Raw genomic sequence first — 19,301 nt, forward strand, 5'->3', positions numbered from 1 at the left:
CATGTCAGGGAATATGTTTGCCAACAACAAACAAGCACCTGGTTGTTCTTGTTTTGCTTAAATTGTCTCCCTCTACTTCCATTGCTCTCCTTCCTCACCCATTTTTCACACTATTTCCTTTGTTGTTTGCCTATTTTATGCTATACTGCATAGAAGCCAACTAAATCACTACCTTTCTTTTAAAGGAAAAATGGAAAATCTATAGTTCCTGCTCTGTAAACTCTGATACAAGCTATTATAGTGCATGCTTTTGGGAAAAGCCAGTAACTAAACTATCTGGAAACCTACTCTCTTGGAGGAAGGAAGGAGAGAAGGATGAAAGTAGAGATATCCATATCTCACAGGAATACTGGCAGCTTGGGAAAAAATCTCATTGCCCAGATCTCTTCAGAGGACAAAGGGACATTTCTATGATTGTACAGGTCAAAACAGTCACAGCTGAACTAGGCAGCTTTGTCTTAACTTCTCGTTTCAAAATGCTTTCAATTCTTGTCTGTAAACATCACAGACTGTGTAGAAAAGCACTCGTCCCAAAAGTACTTCTTGTAGAATTCCGCTGTTTCTCTATTCCTCAGTCAGACAGATATGTCCAGACAGTGAATTAACTCAGATCTTGGATCAGCAACACAAACAGATACTCAACTGAATTTCCTTTAAAGCATCCGAATAAAATTTCTTCATGCTCAAATCTGAGGAGCTGGAAGAGTGAGTGCAGTTGACGTAGTAAAGGAGATGGTGGAGAGCTGTGTGTGAGGCTTTAGGCAGGTCTGGAGTGGAAAAATGTTAGATAAAAAAATGGGGCTTGAAGGAATTGGTGCTTTTGCATGCTTGTCTGGTGAGCTGTTTGTGTACCTCTTCAGGTAGAGATGTTTGTTGTGACTTGGCTTTTGTTTGCATTTGCATTATGATTTCCTCAGCTTTTTGCTTTTATTATCTTTTTTCTTTCTTGCTTTCTGAATGCATGCAGCATCATGGGTTTCTTCCTGTTATTGCTGATAGTGGACTGCTTAAAGGAGTCCCAAGCACAGTTGGCATGCTCTCTGTGCATTTGAAGAGTGTCCCATTGTAGTCATGTGCACAGTGGTAATTTGGTTATCCTCTACTTGTTTATTTGTGAACTTTTTTGGAACTTCAGGAGGTTTTATGTATTGGTTTTTCTAAAGTTCTTGTTTCACTGGAAGTGGCAAGTCTGTGTGTGTATGTAAGGGTATTTATGTATCATCTCTACACTTCAATTAGAATTAAGTAGCCATTTTGCAGTTTCCAAAAATTTCCTTTAGAATGTGATTGGTTTGCAAGAAGTCTTTTTGCTGCAATGTCATAGATCCTTACACAATTCCTTTCCTCCCAGTGCTTTTTATGGTTGGACGTGATCAGTGCCGGAGCACCTTTGAACCAGAACAAGGCCTGTTCAGGTAGCCTTGATTCCTGAGCTGGTACCTCCAGCAATGTGGCCTTGCTTAGTTCCACAAGCAGATGTAGGTGACTGAGCAACCAGTGCCACTTCTTGGTGTACAAGGTCAGGTTAAAGCAAATTTTGTGGCAGTCCTGTGGCTGAGATTCAACCAGTATTTCTTCTTTTCCCCACTGAGCTTTCTTCCACATGTTCTGGTTGTGCTCTGTGTTTTGTTTTCCCTGACAGCACTAAGCTCTGGTGTTACCAGCCTATAAACACAGTATCATGCTGTTAAAATGCAGAGGTTTTCTTCCGAATTGTCTTGCAACACTTTCCTTGTTACTCAGGATATGAATTAATGTTGAGTTCTAACAATTCCACTACGGAGATGGCAAGATTTCTCTGATGGTCATTTTACAGCTGTGATTCATGTTACAGGATACATCATCTAGAACATGCAGCCCACATATGCCTGGTTGTAGGGTGTTCCTTTACCCTGAATGAGAAGGAAAGGTGACACAAAACAGCCTCAGTAGAATTCAGTAAAAATGTCTGCAGTATTCTCACTTGGGTTTATTAGAGCTTAATGGTAATAAGAAAACCTTAAGTGTGTGAAATTAAAAAACAAAAACTCACACAAACCCCACTTTTATTGTGCAACCAAGTATATTTAAAGGATCTCCTTTTGCTCTGTAGGCATTTCTTACAGTAAAAGCTGGGAGAAAATAAATCAGTTCATGCTTTTGATGACCCTAGGCAAATGAAGGAAGCATTACAGCTATCAGAGGAACTGGTCTTCAGGTTTTTATATATGTGACTAGAATATTTTCACTTCAAGTGTGGAAGAAACTTTTTCTAAAACATGTCTTCCATACAAAGACAGAAGTTAAATAATTTTGCAATGTTGCAGAGCCATTTTCTTGTGCTATTTCAAAACTACTTTGGATCTCCTGGAGACTATAAATGGATTAGCAGCCCATAAAGATTAGTTCAGTATGATTTAGATGGCAGGTTTTTGGTATGTATTTTGTACGTACCAAAGTATTGTTTCTTAATGGAGACTTCATGGTATTTTCCCATTCAAGATTAGTAAGACTGAAAGCACTACAATCTGTGGTTTAAGAATGAGGAATATGTATTTTGTGCAAAATTCAGTTTTATTCAAGAGACAAGATCTTCAGCTTTGCCTAACTGTGTATTTGAGGATGTACATGGAATTAAGTGATACAAATACATCTTGCCAAACAGAAGCAAGTTCAGAAAGTGAACTCTTGTTCATAAAGACCAAAGGACAATTTTGGAGTGCAGCAGTCAGTGTATTGCAGAGCTGTTAAATCACCTCTTTTACAGCATATGTGCAACTCCTTCCTCTGTCACCTCATCTGTTCTTACAGTGGTGGAACACTGCCTTGCTGGGGGTGCAGGTCTGCGATCTCTGTTCCAAATTTTATTGGGGAATAGTGGGGGCCCATATGGCAAGAGACCAAACGTCAGACTTGTAATTCCAAGAGCCACTCACTGGAGCCTAGTGCTGAGGCCTGGCCCTACTGTTTGTTCTATTTCTGAAGTTATTTCTGAAGCAAAGGGTAGGTTTTCCATATGACCTTTGGACCTTATCAAGAAAAATCAAGAAAGCAGTAGTTTAATTGTTTGGAAAATCTAGGCTGTTTCTATTAAGTGCATTTATTTAGTTATCTTATTGTGACAGCACCATTGTGTTCTTCTCTGCTGTCCTCCTGCAATGGCTTATCTGGTTCAAACTCTGAGTTTTCTTTTTGTTTATATAGCAACTGATCCATGTTGGTAGTTTGTTATGCTGTTATAACAAATAACAGTGAACTTGGCTGCTGGCTTTCCTCAGTGTATCTGTATCATGAACCACTCATCAAAGATTGAGCTCCTGCTCATGCCTGTATAAATGAACATAGCTCACTTATGACTACAGCACTTCTCAGGGAGACACATTTGTGTGTATTCACTCCTGAGAACCCTTATGGACAAAGAAAAAGAATTTAAATTACAAATAGCTAGAAAGTGAGGTGCTAACTCTCTGATCTCTGATGGGAAGAGATTCTACAGTCCTTGCTTTAGGAGGAAGCATGGATTCAACAAATTTTTTTACCAACAGCCATTTTGTGTCATTTACTTTGAATAGCATTTAAGCAAGGCTAGCCATTTCTTTTATCCTCCTTACAACAAAGCTTCTCTTTATAAATAGGTACACAGTGAATAGTTGTTGGGTAATGCTGACTTCAAAACTTCTGTGATTTTTTTTTTAAATGCTGAACGTCAAATGAATTAAATTTAGATTAATACATTTAATGAGAAATGCATGACCTTTTTTTCTTGTAATGGGAAAGTAATGGATTACACAATTAAATAAGTTGTATGCAAGTAGATATGATAAAACACTGGCTGTGATTATGAAGGGCATTCACTACTAAGAAGGGTTGCAGTAGAAAATTTGATGCGAATTGTTCTGTGAGCAGCATCCAGCCATGAAACACTTCTTTATTGTTTCTGTATGCCAGTGTGGGTTGCTCTGTGTCCCCACACAGTTGATGTTTACAACAGGCTGTTGCAATATGTTGAGCTCCAGTCTGGGAGAACTTTCCATTAATGTCCTTGTTCTGTAAATGATGCCCTTGTGCCCGGCAAAACCCCTTCATGGAACACTCAATTGAAACCATGACGTAGCCAGTATTGGTGTCAGCTGCTTCAGTTGTTCTGTATTGATGAAAAGCTGAACTGAAAAAAAAAAGATTCCATGTACAGAGCCTTTTACTGGAGGTTTTTAATACTGAGGATGAAATTTCTAGGCAGGAAAGGGTTTAGGGGGAACAAGGTCTTAATTGTGTAGATTTTAATGAGGAGCTCTGCCCAAAAACTGAAGTGAGAGTTCAAAGATGTCATCTGGGAACTTCATATATATGAGGAAAGAACTGATGGTGTGGCTTGCTAGAGGTGAACATTAAAGGATGAATGAATGGAAAACAATTGATTGGGAGAGTGATACTGGGAAAGATTTTTAAAGCAGAGATGAAGTAGTTTGTTTAATGTAACAATGTGAGGAGGGTTCCATGCAGAGTAGGTACTGTAACCAACATGTCATCTAGGAAAATGGGGTTTTTTTCAGCAGTGTCATGATAGAGCAAGAGCTTGGTGAGATTGCATCAGCTGTAGGAAGAAATAACTGGTTGGGATGAGAAGCCAAAGAAAATCTGTATTCAATGTCAGTGTGTAGAAGAACCTTTGAGGTGTTCAGCAGAATGGTGACCCAGAGAGAGGCCCAGTTAATTTCTAGCTATTTGTGCTTGCATGATGAACAGATCAAAGAAGGCTTCTGCACAAAGGTGATTTTATGTTATTCCTGTTCTTGTTTTAGGTAAAGAAGATGAATTTCCAAAGAAGCCATTGGGGCAGATTCCATTAGGACCTCTGCCTTCTGTGCTTAATTCCAGTCCAGTGCTTAATGGACAGAACAGTACTGGTACTCAAGCAGCAAGGACAGAGAGAAGACCATCCACAGAAGAAGAACCAGAAAGTTCAGCAAATGACCGAAAAATAATTAATTCTGTGGAAAAGAAACCTTCCCTAAAACAGCAAAAGATTCGACCAATAGGGACACAAAACAGTTTGCCTAAGAATGAGGTAGATACCAGAAAAAAGCCTCAGCCAACAGAGCAAGACAACTCGAGTCTATACAATAATGCAGCTGCTAATCAAAATTCTAATGCCACTTCCAATACAAGACGGGAATTTGTACCTAAGTGGAATAAACCGTCTGATACCAAAATAATGGAAAAGACAATGAAACTCACTGCAGAGGTGAAAGGGAGGCCAGTAAACCATTCTGTTTTGGGCCCACCACCAGGTCCTGGAGAAATGCAGCCTTTGAATGTAAAGCAAAAAGTAAGGGTTTTGGATGCTGATGAAGGTAAGCGAGGGTCTAATGCATCTCAGTATGACAATGTTTCAGAGGATGAAACTGAGAATGAGAATCTTGTTGAAGATATGCTTGAGAGAGCTCACCCAGAAAGTCCTAGGCATGTAGCATTTTCTAACAGCCCAAGAAAGCAAATGGAAAAGATACCACCTCCATTAAAAATACCCAATAATTACACCTTCACTTCACAGCCCAGATCTCCAAAATATGCATTTCAGTCTGATGGTCCATCTGATGGACTGAATGTAAAACAGCCACTGCCAGGTTATAGTAATCCCCCTACTTACTATGGGAATGTTCCAAAGCATGTTTCCAGTATAGGCAATGCAAGCTCTGCACCTCTGCATTACCATGGGAATCGACCCAGCCCCTCTGGAAGACCGTACGCTCCTTTCATGTCAGTAGATTATTCTCCAAATAAACTGCAAATTAATTCCTATTCTGCCAGTCGCCAAAATCCTCTTTCACCAGCCCCTGCTCAGACAGAAGTCACTCCTGTTGATGCTTACACCAGCAACTCAAGGCCCTCCCCAGGTGTCAAGTTCATAATCCCTCCAGTAGATTATTTACCAGAGGAGAGAAAGTGGCCGGATGCCGCCTACGTCTACAGACATGAACCCTACAGGCAACCCTGGAGCCAAGACCTTAACAAAGGCCACTTGGATAATTTCCAGAAATACCAGCATTTTCAGTCAACACCTTTACAAGACCGCAGTCTTCCTGCTGTTTCTGTGGATAGTCCAGTGAGATACAGGACTTCCCCAACCTTTGAAGAGAATGGTTCCGCACAGTACCAGTATCCAAACCCATCAGCTCAAGCCCAGCACTATCGGAACAGAACTGATGGATTGTCTATGCATGAATCTGTGCTTCTCTGAGAATCTGGCTATGCTTAGTAAAATGGCAGCAACCAAAACCAGCTGAACAGTACTGCGTCAGTAGTAGTCCACCTCAGTTCTCTGAAATGTGAATGGTTCATGTGAGTTCAAAAGTGACGACACTATTTCAGAGATGTTTCAGACTCTGGCTGAAAGCTGGTGGAGTTCTTGGACTTGCATGGAAGCTACTGGAAGTGATCTAATGCACATAGACATAGCAATAAGCTCATACACACCATGTGGTTCATGCTGTTATTGCTCCTTACATATTTGAATAACTTGTGTTACAATCCTGCTTAAGACCTGTAACACACTGAAAAGTTTTATTTTGACTGACATTGTTAATGCACTGTACAGATGTGTATGTGTGTCTGTGTGACTGTGCACTTACAGTACACAAACTCATACGGAAAAGAGCTAAAGAGTTTAAATGCATTTAACTTCGGGCAAAGCTTGTGAAGTACTTTTTTTTCATATTAATTTTTCTTTGTAATTTATTTGGGAAGCCATTCATTTTGAATGGGAATTTCTGTCATTTTTATACAGCTGCCTCAGCATCCCAGTATCTGTTCTGGGCAGGAGAGATGCTTTGGGATCATTAATTTAATCATATGTGAGAGTTAATTTCCTCTCCTTTGACTACTGTTTGTCATTTTCCTCAGCAGGAAGGAGCAGGCAGGCAAAAGCAGAAAGCCAAAAATGTCTCTCTAATCTGGCTAAGAAATGGTGCTTAAATTCAGGGCAGTGTTTAGGGGTTTTGTAAGTGCATTGAAAGGGGAGAATTTGTACCTTCTCACCCAAATCTACCTTTAGAATGTTGTTCTATATGCAAAAGACTGGAGCACCTTGAGACTAATGCCAGATACAGAAATGGTGCTGCACCCTTCACTTTTTGCCATGCTGTGCTGTCAGACTAAAACTGGTTGCAGGGCCAAATCTCACAGGTATCAGAGAATTGCACAGCTTGTTGACATCTCTGTGAAGTGCATGCAGGAGTTTGAGCTTTGCTCCAATATTGATATTCCCCGAGGTGTGTGAGTATGCAGTGTCCCTTCTCTTAAGCTTTTGTGGAGTGGATTCTGTTGTGTTTTGCCCTTTTTCCCCCCCCAAATTGCTGGCAGGTTCCTGTCTGTGATGGGGTGTGTGCTGCTGTGCTGTCGCGGTGTTTCACACTAAAATGACCCTGACTGTTGTTAACGGGAACCTTAAACTCCTGCTGATTTAAGTAATTCTAATTAGTGTTTGCAGCCTTTTTCTCCTTCGTGTTTTCCTTTCTTTGACTGTGAATTGGGGGTGGAATTAAAAGCAGGTGAAGAGGCACATGTAGGATGGAGTCCTGTGAGCTGCGGGAGCGCTGACCTCTCACCGAGAGCTGAGGCAGAGGAGGGTCTCGCCAGGAGAGGTCCTTGGAGTGCTGAACAGAGAGATTTCTCTAATACTGAAGTACTGAACATTGGTATCAACACCAGTTTGGAAGGTTGTCCTGTTCCCTTTTGTTTTCTAAGGTTTGTTAACTGAAAACATAGAAATGGACATTATTTTTTTTTTTTCCTTTAAAGAATGAGCTTTAGTGCCTATTATTTCTGCAGATTTGCTCTGTAAGTTTTAAGGTACAGAAGTAAAAAAATTTTTACAAATGGAAGTAACATTTGCTTAGTATGTTTCAAGAAAACATTTTTTTTGTGTGTATATAATGTGTTTGATGTAATTTTTAATAACTGGGCAATTTTATATTTTGAAAATTGCAAACTGCAGCAAAGTAACTGTAGCCAAGCACTACACTGAAATTCTAAACTAAAATTGTGAAGATAAATATGACTTGGACTTAATTTAGTTCTGATTGCTTACAGCAGCTTAGAAATGTATGTATATAATATTGTGGTTAAGTGTAATAATCTCTGTGTTTAATGATGGTTCTGTAATTCATAACGAAGCTGTACAATTTATTTGTGCAAACAACATGAGGCTCCAGAATATGTATCAGCATTAGTAAATACTGTAGATTTTTATATATAAAATATATACACACTATTTTCTTATTTCATCTGCAACAGTTTTATAACTGTGTACCCTATTTTGATGTGACTGTATTTTTAACATGTTAAAATAATAATAATTAAGCTTATGTTGTTTTGTCTTTCTTCTTAATTATTTGATTAGCTCCAAAATGGACTTTTGCTATTCTGAGCCCAAATAATTGCTTTTCATAAATGAATCATGCATATATATATGTATATATATATATGATGTATGCTATTTAATTTGTACATGTTTATTTTTACTCTAAGCAATATGGTTACAATCTATATAGTGCTTTTGCATTATTGCAGAAGCAGCAAGATTATTGATTATAGTTTATTATACTGCCAAACCTTAACCTATCATTTGCAAAAGCTAGGAGTATAAACTGTGATTCAAATTCTCTGGTTTTGTTCTAATAATCTCATCCAATACCAGTTTAAAAGAGAATTGTTGGCATAAGGAATTTGCAAAGCTGCATTGATCAAAGTGCGATGTAGTAGTCTGACTACTGTGACTTCTGTCTTACATGTTTGGAGGATGCTACTGAGTTGTTTTTTTTTTAAAAAAAAAGCAACCCAACATTATGTCATCTGACTATAGTGAAAAATACATTTTTATTTTCATTTAACTGGACAAACCAGACTCAAGGTACAGCCAGATTTGAGTCTGTCATTCACATCAGAAACAAAGCCCACTTGATGTAGAGTGGGGTGAGACATAGCTATGCCAGTGCCTTGCTGGTGGAGGGGCTCATCTCAGTGTCATGGATTAGATATCCTCATAAGAGCTTTGCTGTCACTGTTTTCTTTAATCTGGAAACAGTGGAGTGGTAAGTATCAACATAAAATATTAAGGATCTTTTTTTCTTCCTATGGTTTCATAATTTTCCAAGATCTCTGCTTTGAGCTGTATAAACTGTAGGCTTCGAGTCCAAGTTAGTTGTCACAGCTTTCCTTATGGTTGGTGAGACAAATTCAGTGTAGGGATTTGGAGAATTAACACAGACAAACACAGAAAACTAAGAAAGGAGACATGTCTAACTTCTGTATGGCAAAAATAAGTGAAATTAAACTAATGAGTATTTAAAGGGAAAAGAAAGGACCTTGAGTATGTGCTGTGGTTGCTTTTCCTTTCGCTTGCATGTTCTGCTAGATCACATCTAATGACTTCAGTGTGGTACTAAAGCATTTCAGTCTTGGGCAGTACAAATTGTTGTGGCCATAGAAGAAAGACAGGAAGGATCACAGGTACTCAGCCTTTTTGGTGAGTGGGATGTGATTGCGAGATCCAGGTGCTTGCTTACCTGTATAATCAAGATATTTTATGCACTGCAAGTGAAGACAGAAGCCATCCCTGCTTCTCCTTCCAGGGGAAGATTCTGGCATCAGATTTAGTGATGAGTCTGAATCTAAACATCTACTTGCCCAGGCAGCTACGGAAGAGAATCTGACCTTAGGAAAATTCTTTCCCTTTCCCCAGATCCGTCTGTAATGCTTTAGGGAAAGCAACACCAAGGAAAGAGAAAACCTGTTAAGCCAGAAGTCTCTTAAGAAGAGTATTTCCTCCTATACCTGCTGATGACTACCTAAAGCCTTAAAAGCATGATATTGTTTGCAATTGTTTCAAAATTATCAGACTGGAATGGACAATCCTGTTTTTTTTCAGGGCCAGGATGTGTAAATGCCAGTTACCTCTGTAATATCTGTCAGCAGGGTGAATCCCTTGTTCTAAAAGTTACTGCTCTATCCTCACTATCAGTAAATTTACAAGACAAATAGCCAGAGAGTTTTAGAAATCATGGAGGATGCAGAAGAGAATTACCTTATTGCTAGTCAAAGAAACACCATTGTATAAACCACAGAATAATTCCAGAATTAGATGCAAACAGTAAACAACATTGAAATGTCAAAAGACAAAACAGCCTTCCAGTGTGGGGAAGCAAATCCAAAGCTTCCCTGAGGTACATACACATTTTCCAGGGAGATTTTTCTCAAGAATCCTATCCTGAATTTCACATCATCCTCAATATGACTTTGAAATGGACTTGCAAATTGCAGACTTTTTTTTAATCTCCCCCTTGGGTGGCATTACACTGCATGCACAAAGAAGAATACTATTTAAAATATGCCATCAAACGCCCACCGTTTCATTTCCAGCAGAGAGCATTCCACTTCCGATACTTCAGTGAGAGGAAAATACAATCTTTTTTTGTAGTCCTTTAAATACTGCATTTTTGTAAAGTTTTATGAACGTTGCATAGTTACAGTTTAGCAGGTATTTAACCAAGCATCATTCAGGCTCCTCTTTAGATGGCATGAAGCTGCTGCATAATTTGCTGCAGTTTATTTTTTCTTTTGGGCAATATTAGGACAATCCAAATGCTTTTAGTGGCAGAAATGCAATGAGGAGATGACTGGGCCAACAGTTGAAATTGGAAATATAATTGCAGTCACTATGGAATAGCCTTTAAGTGTTTGCCAAATCCTGGGAAAGACAATTTTCTGGGTTCTTTGTGCCAAGAGAACTTCTTACTGCGGCAGGGAACACATAGGTCCCTCTCCTGAGTGATTTGATTCTCTCTGCTCAGACCAACTGTTTTTCCTTGTGCTTATGGAGTTAATATGTTAGTAGAAAATCAATGGAACTTTCAGAATGCATAATCAGAAAACAAAGCTATCTTGTTCTGACTTTCAGTTCTTCCTTTTTTTGCTTGTTTTACTGATTTTATTGTCAGCCTTGTCAAGGTGAGCTGTGTGTGATGTTTCTGTCTTCTTTCTCTAATAATGTGCCAACGTGTTTTTCAGAGGCTTTGTGATGCCTTTTTGCTGCTGTTTCTGCTGTATATCAGAGGTTATTGTTTGCCTCTTCAGCTTTTCCTTTCTAGATTATGTGCAAATTAAGGGAACAAAAATTATATTCTCAGTATTGCAGTTGGTCAGAAATTCTCCAGGAAGGGTAATTCCTGAGAGAAAGCAATAATTGGGCAATTGGTTGAAGGATGCTGTAGGGTGGAGACTTTTGTACAAGCCTGTGGAATCCAAAGTCTAAGGTTGCTTCTGTTTGGGGTCAAACACCCAAAACCATATTTCACACAGGCCAAGGAAGAATTTTATGCAAAATGCTGTGTCCTGCCACAGAAAGATGCCGACTTGGAACTACAGCTGACCTCCTGCCAGTCTGATATATTTGATTTGGTTATGTAAATAACCTATTTCCTGGTAATGCATTGCTTTTGTAATTTTTTTTCTGCTGGAAATGAGGTAAAGAATTGAAGCCTGGGCTGAGAACCCCTGAGAACTGGGGTGCCTGAGTTCCTCTCTTTAATCAGGAGAACTGAAGTTGGCTTTTGATTCAAACCATCCACTTCAGTCATTGTATTTGTAAGTTCAGCAGTATCTTTTAGAATAATTTGTGGTATTGTCCCTTATGACTTTTTTTTTAATAACAGAAGTCTGTTAGATTACTTTGTCTAATCTGTGCCTTCTTTGTAAACATCCCTGTTCCCATATTTCCCCAAAGAGAGCTTTTATATCTGGGAATGACACCACAGGTAGTGATCTCCAGTGCTACCATCAGGTGGGTAGGATGGTATTTTCAGGCACGTTAGCACTCAATGTGAAAACTGGACTTTTGCAATGCAGATAAGTAGAAGAGCTTTACTGGTGCAAGCTCCCCTTGGACCCAGCAGCAATGTGTGTTTTGTTGTAAAACTCACACTGCTTTAGAGCAGAAGGCATGGCTCTCAAACATGGTGATGCTTAACTGCATTCACCTTTGGGGGTGGAGTTTGGTACAACTTGCTTGTTTCTAGCAACACCTGGCTTTTCTTCCTCTGAAATTTCCCTGGGAAGGAAACCACAAGGATTATCAAGTCCAACTCCTGGCCCTGCACAGGGCACCCCCAAGAGTCACACCCTGTGTCTGAGAGCACTCTCGAAACTCTTCTTGAACTCTGTCAGGCTCGGTGCTGTTACTACTTCCCTGGAGAGTCTGTTCAAGTGCCTGACCACCCTCTGGGTGGAAAACCTTTCCTAGTATCCAACCTAACCTCCCTTTACACATCTTGAGGCCATTCCCTGTCACTGTCACCACAGAGCACAGATCAGTGTCTGCCCCTCCTCTTCCCCTCACGAAGAAGTTGTAGCTGCAATGAAGTCTCTCCTCAGTCTCCTCCAGACTGAACAGACCAAGTGACCTCAGCCGGTCCTCATGTGGCCTCCAGACCCTTCACCATCCTTGCTGCCCTCCTTTGGGTGCTCTCTAATAGTTTAGTATCTCCCTTAAATTGTGGTGCCCAAATCTGCACACAGTAGTCAAGGTCAGCAGTATCCTGGCTGGAACACATCGTGGAGAACCCGTGCTCTCAGAGAAGGAGTTGGGTCCATTCTGGAAGTCAGCAGTTTCAAATGCCTGGACATAAACCCTATGAAGGTAACCTAGAACAAACTGGGTATTATATTAAAGTGGTTTTAAAACAGTTCTCTGGGCTTCAGTGTTCCTTAGAGACAACTCACCCAATCAACCTTTCAGTCTCCAAAGAAAGCAGCTCTGTTAGAAGATCTTTCTTTGATGTCGTTTGTTCAGATTGTGTCTGGAACTCCTGAAACCCTTGAGAGTGCTCTCCCTTTTTGTTCCCCAGGTTTTACTGTGTCAGATTTTTTCCATCTGAGTTTTTTTCAGTTCCAGTAGAGATATCCACCTGTTTGCTTCTCCAGTGAATGAGTTTTCTTTCAGTTCTTGTGTCAGCCTGTCATGAGCTTCATGCTTTGTGTCAGTTCACTGCATTCTCCAATCTGTCTCAAATTCTGTCTGCAAGTTGCAGTGCTGTCACTTTGCTTTGGAGAAAACACTGAAAAAAGGACAAAGTACATGATTTGGAGATCATAAAACAGAAATTATGAATGTAAAAGCCAATCATAAGCACTTTGGGAAGGTCTATGTGGTGGCTGTGCTGTGAGCAGCACCTGCCTCATCATAAGGGATATAGGTGCTTATCTATTACCCCATTAATTGGAAGAGCTGGGGTGATCAGTGGCTTTGCTGAGCTTTTTTCCCCCAGTGACAGCTGGCTTGTGTGGGAGGTTGTGCCCATGACTTGACAATTTGATGCTGGTCAGCACAAGGGAGCAAGTCAGCCTTTATTGGACGGCTGAGCATAGGATTCTCTGTAAATATTTCATCCCATATAGTGAATAAAGAAGGAATAGTCTCTCCTTGCCATAGAATGAGTATGCTCACAGCTACAGAAAGTAATCTGTGCCTGCTGGAGTTGTACAGAGCTATACCCCAACATTTTTGGTGCTGTACATTGTGACTGTGCTGTGTAATGTGTAAAAGTACAACACTTCCCTCTGGTGTGCTTTTTGCCATGCACTTGTGGGCAAATGGGTGGGCAGTGCCCATCCTGCCAGCTCCCATTGCTTTCTTGGTGGGCTCAGTTTCTGTTGGGCACACCAGATCTAACAGGGGAAGAAATTAGTCTCGTCTGCTCTAAGTATTCATGGCTCCTCCTGGGTGCTGGTTGTGGGGTATATTTGTTTTGTGACAAAGCTTTAGAATATGTTCAGTTTTCACATCTCCTCATCCTCCCAGCTCTGTCCAAATTTTGCCAAATACTAAAGGACAGGGAAAAATTATGAATTCTGGAGTTAAGATCTGTGGACTTGACCTGCTGGAAGTTGTGCAGCTCTGTCTGCTCCCCACAGAGAAAAGTTCTGGTAGCCGAACTTCAGAAAGGAACAAAATAGTTTTGCTCTTTAAATGCCATTATAAAACCCCATGATTTCAGTGACTGGGTGGGGTGCCATGCTGGGCACACATTTATCATTGTAAATGTTATGTCTCAAAGGCTTTGAAATGCTTTTCAGAATGTGTGATTTTGGGCACATAAGTAGATCACTTTTATTATAACCTTCATGTTACGCTCAATAGGGCTGGTCAGGTGATGTTTTTCCCTGTTCATTTAAGTGGTTTCTTACAGAGGCCTTTAAGTTCCAGAATAATGTTCTGTGCAACCCTGATAATTACTTTGTTATTAACTGGAAGGCCAGACTCCCTTGTCTACCTCCCCTTTTAGAAGTGAATCATGTTCTGATATTAAAATGACCCTAAGCTGAGATCTCAAGTTTCCTTTCCAGCTGGACTAATGGGGCTTGTAGGAGGGAAGCCAAACTTCCATGACTGCTAATTATCCTCGGATTGGATTAATAAAGGAAAATTACTTAACTACCCATCCAAAGATGGAGAGTTAGCTGTACCTTTGAAAAGACTTGCCAGCTGCTAACAAGGTAGTTGAACTGGATTTGCCTTTTTTAAAGATAACTTGAGTATATCCCCCGAGTACTGTTTGCAGAAGGATTCAAGCTTGTGTGCAGTTTGCTGGAAGGGCTCAGCAAAATCTTAGCTGGCAAGTTGGCCATCTCAGTAGATGTCTTTTGAGCTAAACCAAGGACTGTGTTTCCATCTAGGAGCCTAACCCATGACCTGTGGAGGCCATTGGGGGTTTACAAGTAATTTTAAGGGGTTTATCTTCAGAAAAGGAAAGTGAGCTGTCTGAGCTTCTGTCCTGCAATTCTTTTCTCTTTAAACAATACAGTTGGAGTGAATTGCTGTGGTGTTGGAATTGTTTCCAGCCATAAGAGCAAACAGTGCTCAGACAATGCTGAAGGAGCACTTTCCATGATGATGCTCCTGTGATGGAATTGCATTTAATTATTTTAAATCATTGAAGCAGGCCAAAGAGTTGTGTCCAGGCTCAAGTGACTCAGTACCCACTATTTTTCATATAATTTGAGAAGCCAATGTCCATGTCACTTAGGAAGGCAAGTAAGAACTCCTGCCTTTGTATCCTTGGCACCTGACAGATGCTCAGTTTTACCATTAGCATAGCTGAGCTGCTTTATAAAACCTGCCCAGCCTGCATCTTCTGTCTGACACTTCCTTGATAGTGTTGTTCATATGAAAAACCTGCAGCCCTTTTATTTTTAACTCCCCTGTTAATGATGGGGATGCTTAGGGAGAAATTCCCTCTTTTCTTTTTTGCCTTTGCTGTGAAAAAAATAATAAATGCTTGTCAGCCTAACAAGACTTAAAGTGCCTCCCCTGCTCTGTAACATTTAATTCCTGAGGTGTCTTTGTAACTGCACTTTGTTATGCTGAACAGAAAATTTCAAATATTTTCTATCACATCAACTTGTGATAAGTCTAGTCTGACCTTTTGGACTTATTTTTTGGCTTGGGGCATTGTTTTTCAGTTACTGCCTGGTTCCTTTCTGTCCCAGCTAGGAGCTGAATAGACCTAGAGGATGCTGGTGGTGCTTTGAGGTGGGTATACCTGAACCTCTCATTGCAGAGAGCTAACAAAAGAAAATGAAAATGGCTCTTTGAATTCAAAAAGCTTTATTAGAATGTCAGCTAGAATACTTAATTGTCTTAATTAGAATTCAAAGCTATGAAGAATATTCTTAAATATTTAAGTGTTCTCTGCCCTTGTCCATTAAGTCTCTTCCTGTGCAGATCTTTTCTTCCAATTCTTAAATCAACCCAGCTGTGTTTTTGGGGGTAATTGCAAGCTCTGAGCTGCCCCTTTCATCCACAGAGATTTGTCCCCATGAGATGGTCACTCCCTGCCCCTTTCAGCAGGTTTTAAACCTCTCTGACAAGTCTTTCATTGCCAAGTTTCTGCTCTTGGCCCTTTCTGCTGCCAGAGCACCCTCTGCCCTCTGTGGAGCTCTGTCCTGTGCAGGCTCAGGCACACCCAGCCCAGCAGCCCTCATCCTTTGCTGGCTGAGCCCTGCCCACCCCACTCTCTGTCTCCTTAGCCTTGGGAGCTGAGAAACCACCAGGCACAGAACCACAGCAAAGGCTGGGGCAGATTTGGATGGGTCTTGCCTGGTACCTTCCCTGCTTCTTGACTGCAGCTGGAGAGTTCCTTCTGTCCTTGAGAGGAAAGCCTTCCATGGCAGCAGATCAGTCCTCCAAGAGTGTAAATACAGAAGGCACGAGCCCACTGAGCTCAGCAGAACAGGGATATTTATGTGTGAGAGAATTTTCCATAAGCAAAGTGAAAAACCCATCAGTCTTTGGATGTTTGGTGCCTGAGATTAAAAATTTTGGGCAGGTCTTCATAACTGTTATTGATACATTTCATGCAGGGTTGGCACTGTACAAACAGCTCTTCCTGTGTCTGATTTCCATTTTTGTTTTAAATCACATTTCTTTAATCTTTAATTTCTTTGGGCTTTTTTTTTTTTTTGCATACACAGATGTGGGATGATGCTTTTATCTTTTCTCAGAAGTAATGAGATAAGTTTGTTCTCTCTTAGTTTCTCTGTAGGATACCAAATATTTTCCTCTCTTCAATATAGGTGAACCTGTATTGCTCTGCAAAACATTTATTAATTCACAATGAAAAACTTTTTTTTTGTTGTTATTTTAATGGGAGTCTTTTCTGTAAAGATGTTGTTTAAAAGCATGTATTTGAAATGAGACTTTTATTGTAACTGCTCCAAGAGGGCCCTCATAGCCTTGACATCTGAAGTCTTCCAGAAGAAGCTAAGTGGGCTCTGTGTTTGAAGTGGCAGCACAATGCGAAGATGTAGCAGGAGGGAAGTGTATTGTATTAATTCTAACAAACTTCAAGAAACTTATTATATCTATGAAAGTTCTTCACATCTTTGGTTCAGAGGTGTCAGATATAAAGAGCATTGAAATCAAGGACAAAGATGCCAACAAAGGCTTGTGTAAGATGGGGGACCCAGACCTCCTCATGAAAGTGAGACAACTTCTCTTGGGCTTCTTTCAGATAAATAACAATAATAACAACAATAAAAAGCCACTCAGCAACATCTCTGAACACAAAGAATGAACAAGTCTCTGTCCTGTGAGACTGAAAGGATTATTTAATAGGTAATTAAACAAGGACAGTTGTCATATGAGGTAGAATCTGTGTTTGTGACTTTGGTTGCTGGCTCAGGTCATCCCTTGTCCCTAGACAGGCAGGATCAGCCTGTGAGTGCCTATTATATTTTGAGAGAAATTATTGACCTGCCTTGCCTGTGATCCTGGGGTTTTTTAGCGATATTTGATGTGGGTTTTATGAGTAACAGAAACTTTCAAGAAGACATCTATTATTTTGCTGTAAAAATGGGAACAAATCAAGGGAACTTAGACGTTTTCCTGTTCTCTGCTTCTAGCTGGCTCATCTTAAAACTTAGAGCTGAAGAACCTAAACATTGTCTAGAAAAATAAATTTCCAGGGTAGAGAGTGGATTTACAAAGACACTGACTTCCAAAAAGCACTTGATATCTTGTTTCTTGTTTCTGCAAACTATTGAGAATTTCACTGATGCTATTCGATTGGTGACTGTGCTACATATCACAACTCTTTACAGATTTTTTATTATATTTTAATGGCATATGCAAATACTTTGGTTCAATAAGTGTGTTAATATGAAGCACCCATGAAACTAAGCTTTTTGTTCCCAAGAAAAGATTCTCAAGAGTTTGAATCAAGACTTCTATGACAGACAAGGATTCATAATGCTTTGGCTTGCAATTTCTTTGGAAATCTTCCTCATTCCCAGAAGGATTTCTTTGTGCTTAGTTATGTTTGAATCAATTTGCCTGTATTGTGATACTTAAAAAAAAACCTGAACCCCAAAGACAAAACAACAAAAAATACCCCATCCCCAAACCCAGGTTCTTTTGTAAAACTAATTTCTGATCATCTGCTGCTATCCTATCTGTCGTCTACAGAAATTTTTACATGAACATCTAGAACATTGATAAAGTATTAAATAATATTGAGCCAGGAGTTAGTCCCTGGGGAAATCTGCTGGAAAAAGCCCCACCAGTTCCTATCTCCCACTAATGTGATTACATGAAGTTGCCTTTTGATATCAGTGGTTACAATTTTAACATTAATGTCCAACAATAAAGCTGTACCTGACACTTGGGATTTCTTTGTTTCAAGTTGCATTCTTTATTATGCTGAAGTCTTGCAGTTTATAAAGTTTTCATTGAATTTTGTACTCTCCATTATTACTTGTCTGTATTTTCAACCCGAATGAAACTCTTTGCCATTTCCTGCTCTGCTTTTAGGTTTTTTTTGTTTTTGTTTTTGTTTTTTTTTAATTTGTACTTTAAACTATATGTATTTTTTTCAGATCACAACTTTTTACATGTCTGCTGGGTCTGTTTTGTTTTTTTTTTTTTTGCTGCCAGGTGAAAGGCCTTTTTTTTTTTTTTCTCCAGAAGCTCTGTATTTTGTTAGGTAGCTGCAGGCCATGTCCAGCAGTGCTTGCTAGATAGATTAGCTTTCCTTTCTCTACATTATACAGTAATTTTTGTAGAATAGTTCACTCTGTTGTCTCACCACATCTGTTTGTGTGCTCAGATGTCAGTGTTTTACTGATCATAACCCTGAGTATTCAAAGATCTTGGAGGACCAAGCCATAGGGTGGACACTTGTCCATGAGGAGCTGAATTAAAACCTGATAATGATTTTGAGAGGGTAACAGCATTAAATACATTTCCTGTGCACCTGGATAGAAGGTGTCTTTTCTGGCTGGTAGAGGTATAAGAAAATATTATCTATTTCTATACCTACTCCAGGTATAAATATAAAGACAGTGGTCAGGTGTATGGCTCAGCTAGCATTTATCTGGAAGGAATATTTTGCATAACATTTTGCATAATAGTTATTTACACCCTCCTCCAGAGCCAGGAATCCAGCTGCACTTGCCATTGGAATGCACAGACAGTGTTAACAATACTTGTGCCAGGAAGATTTTCCTAACCTCCTCATATTGCCAAAGGATTTATTATCCTTTACAGGCAATACTTCATGGACTTGTGTTATGAATGTTTATTGTTTAGAATTTGTCACTGAGGAAAGGCCAATTCCAGACATGGTGCTCTGGATTTGTGATGTTGTGCAAAGCCTAGGTCATTTTTCATAATTATTAATATTGCTTTGGTGACAGTCCAAAGGTGAGTTGTATCTGCTCGTCTCCAAATGACCCTGTGAAGATGAGCAACATTTGTAATGATTTTGGTC

The 19,301-nt window shown here is 39.8% G+C and overlaps 1 protein-coding gene across 4 annotated transcripts in view; it reads left to right on the forward strand.

Annotated features, from left to right (window-relative positions):
• Window positions 1-8,035, forward strand: part of USP6NL (USP6 N-terminal like) — a 111,094-nt gene extending 103,059 nt beyond the window's left edge. For all 4 annotated transcript variants that reach the window (XM_062491707.1, XM_062491708.1, XM_062491704.1 and 1 more), the window contains one exon: window positions 4,782-8,035. In XM_062491707.1, coding sequence (XP_062347691.1) covers window positions 4,782-6,220 — 1,439 coding nt within the window. In that variant the 3' untranslated portion in view covers window positions 6,221-8,035. The remainder of the gene's footprint in view (window positions 1-4,781) is intronic.
• The last annotated feature ends 11,266 nt before the right edge of the window (window positions 8,036-19,301 follow it).

This window comes from Cinclus cinclus, chromosome 4 (assembly GCF_963662255.1).
Source record: "Cinclus cinclus chromosome 4, bCinCin1.1, whole genome shotgun sequence".
Taxonomy (NCBI): Eukaryota; Metazoa; Chordata; class Aves; order Passeriformes; family Cinclidae; genus Cinclus; species Cinclus cinclus.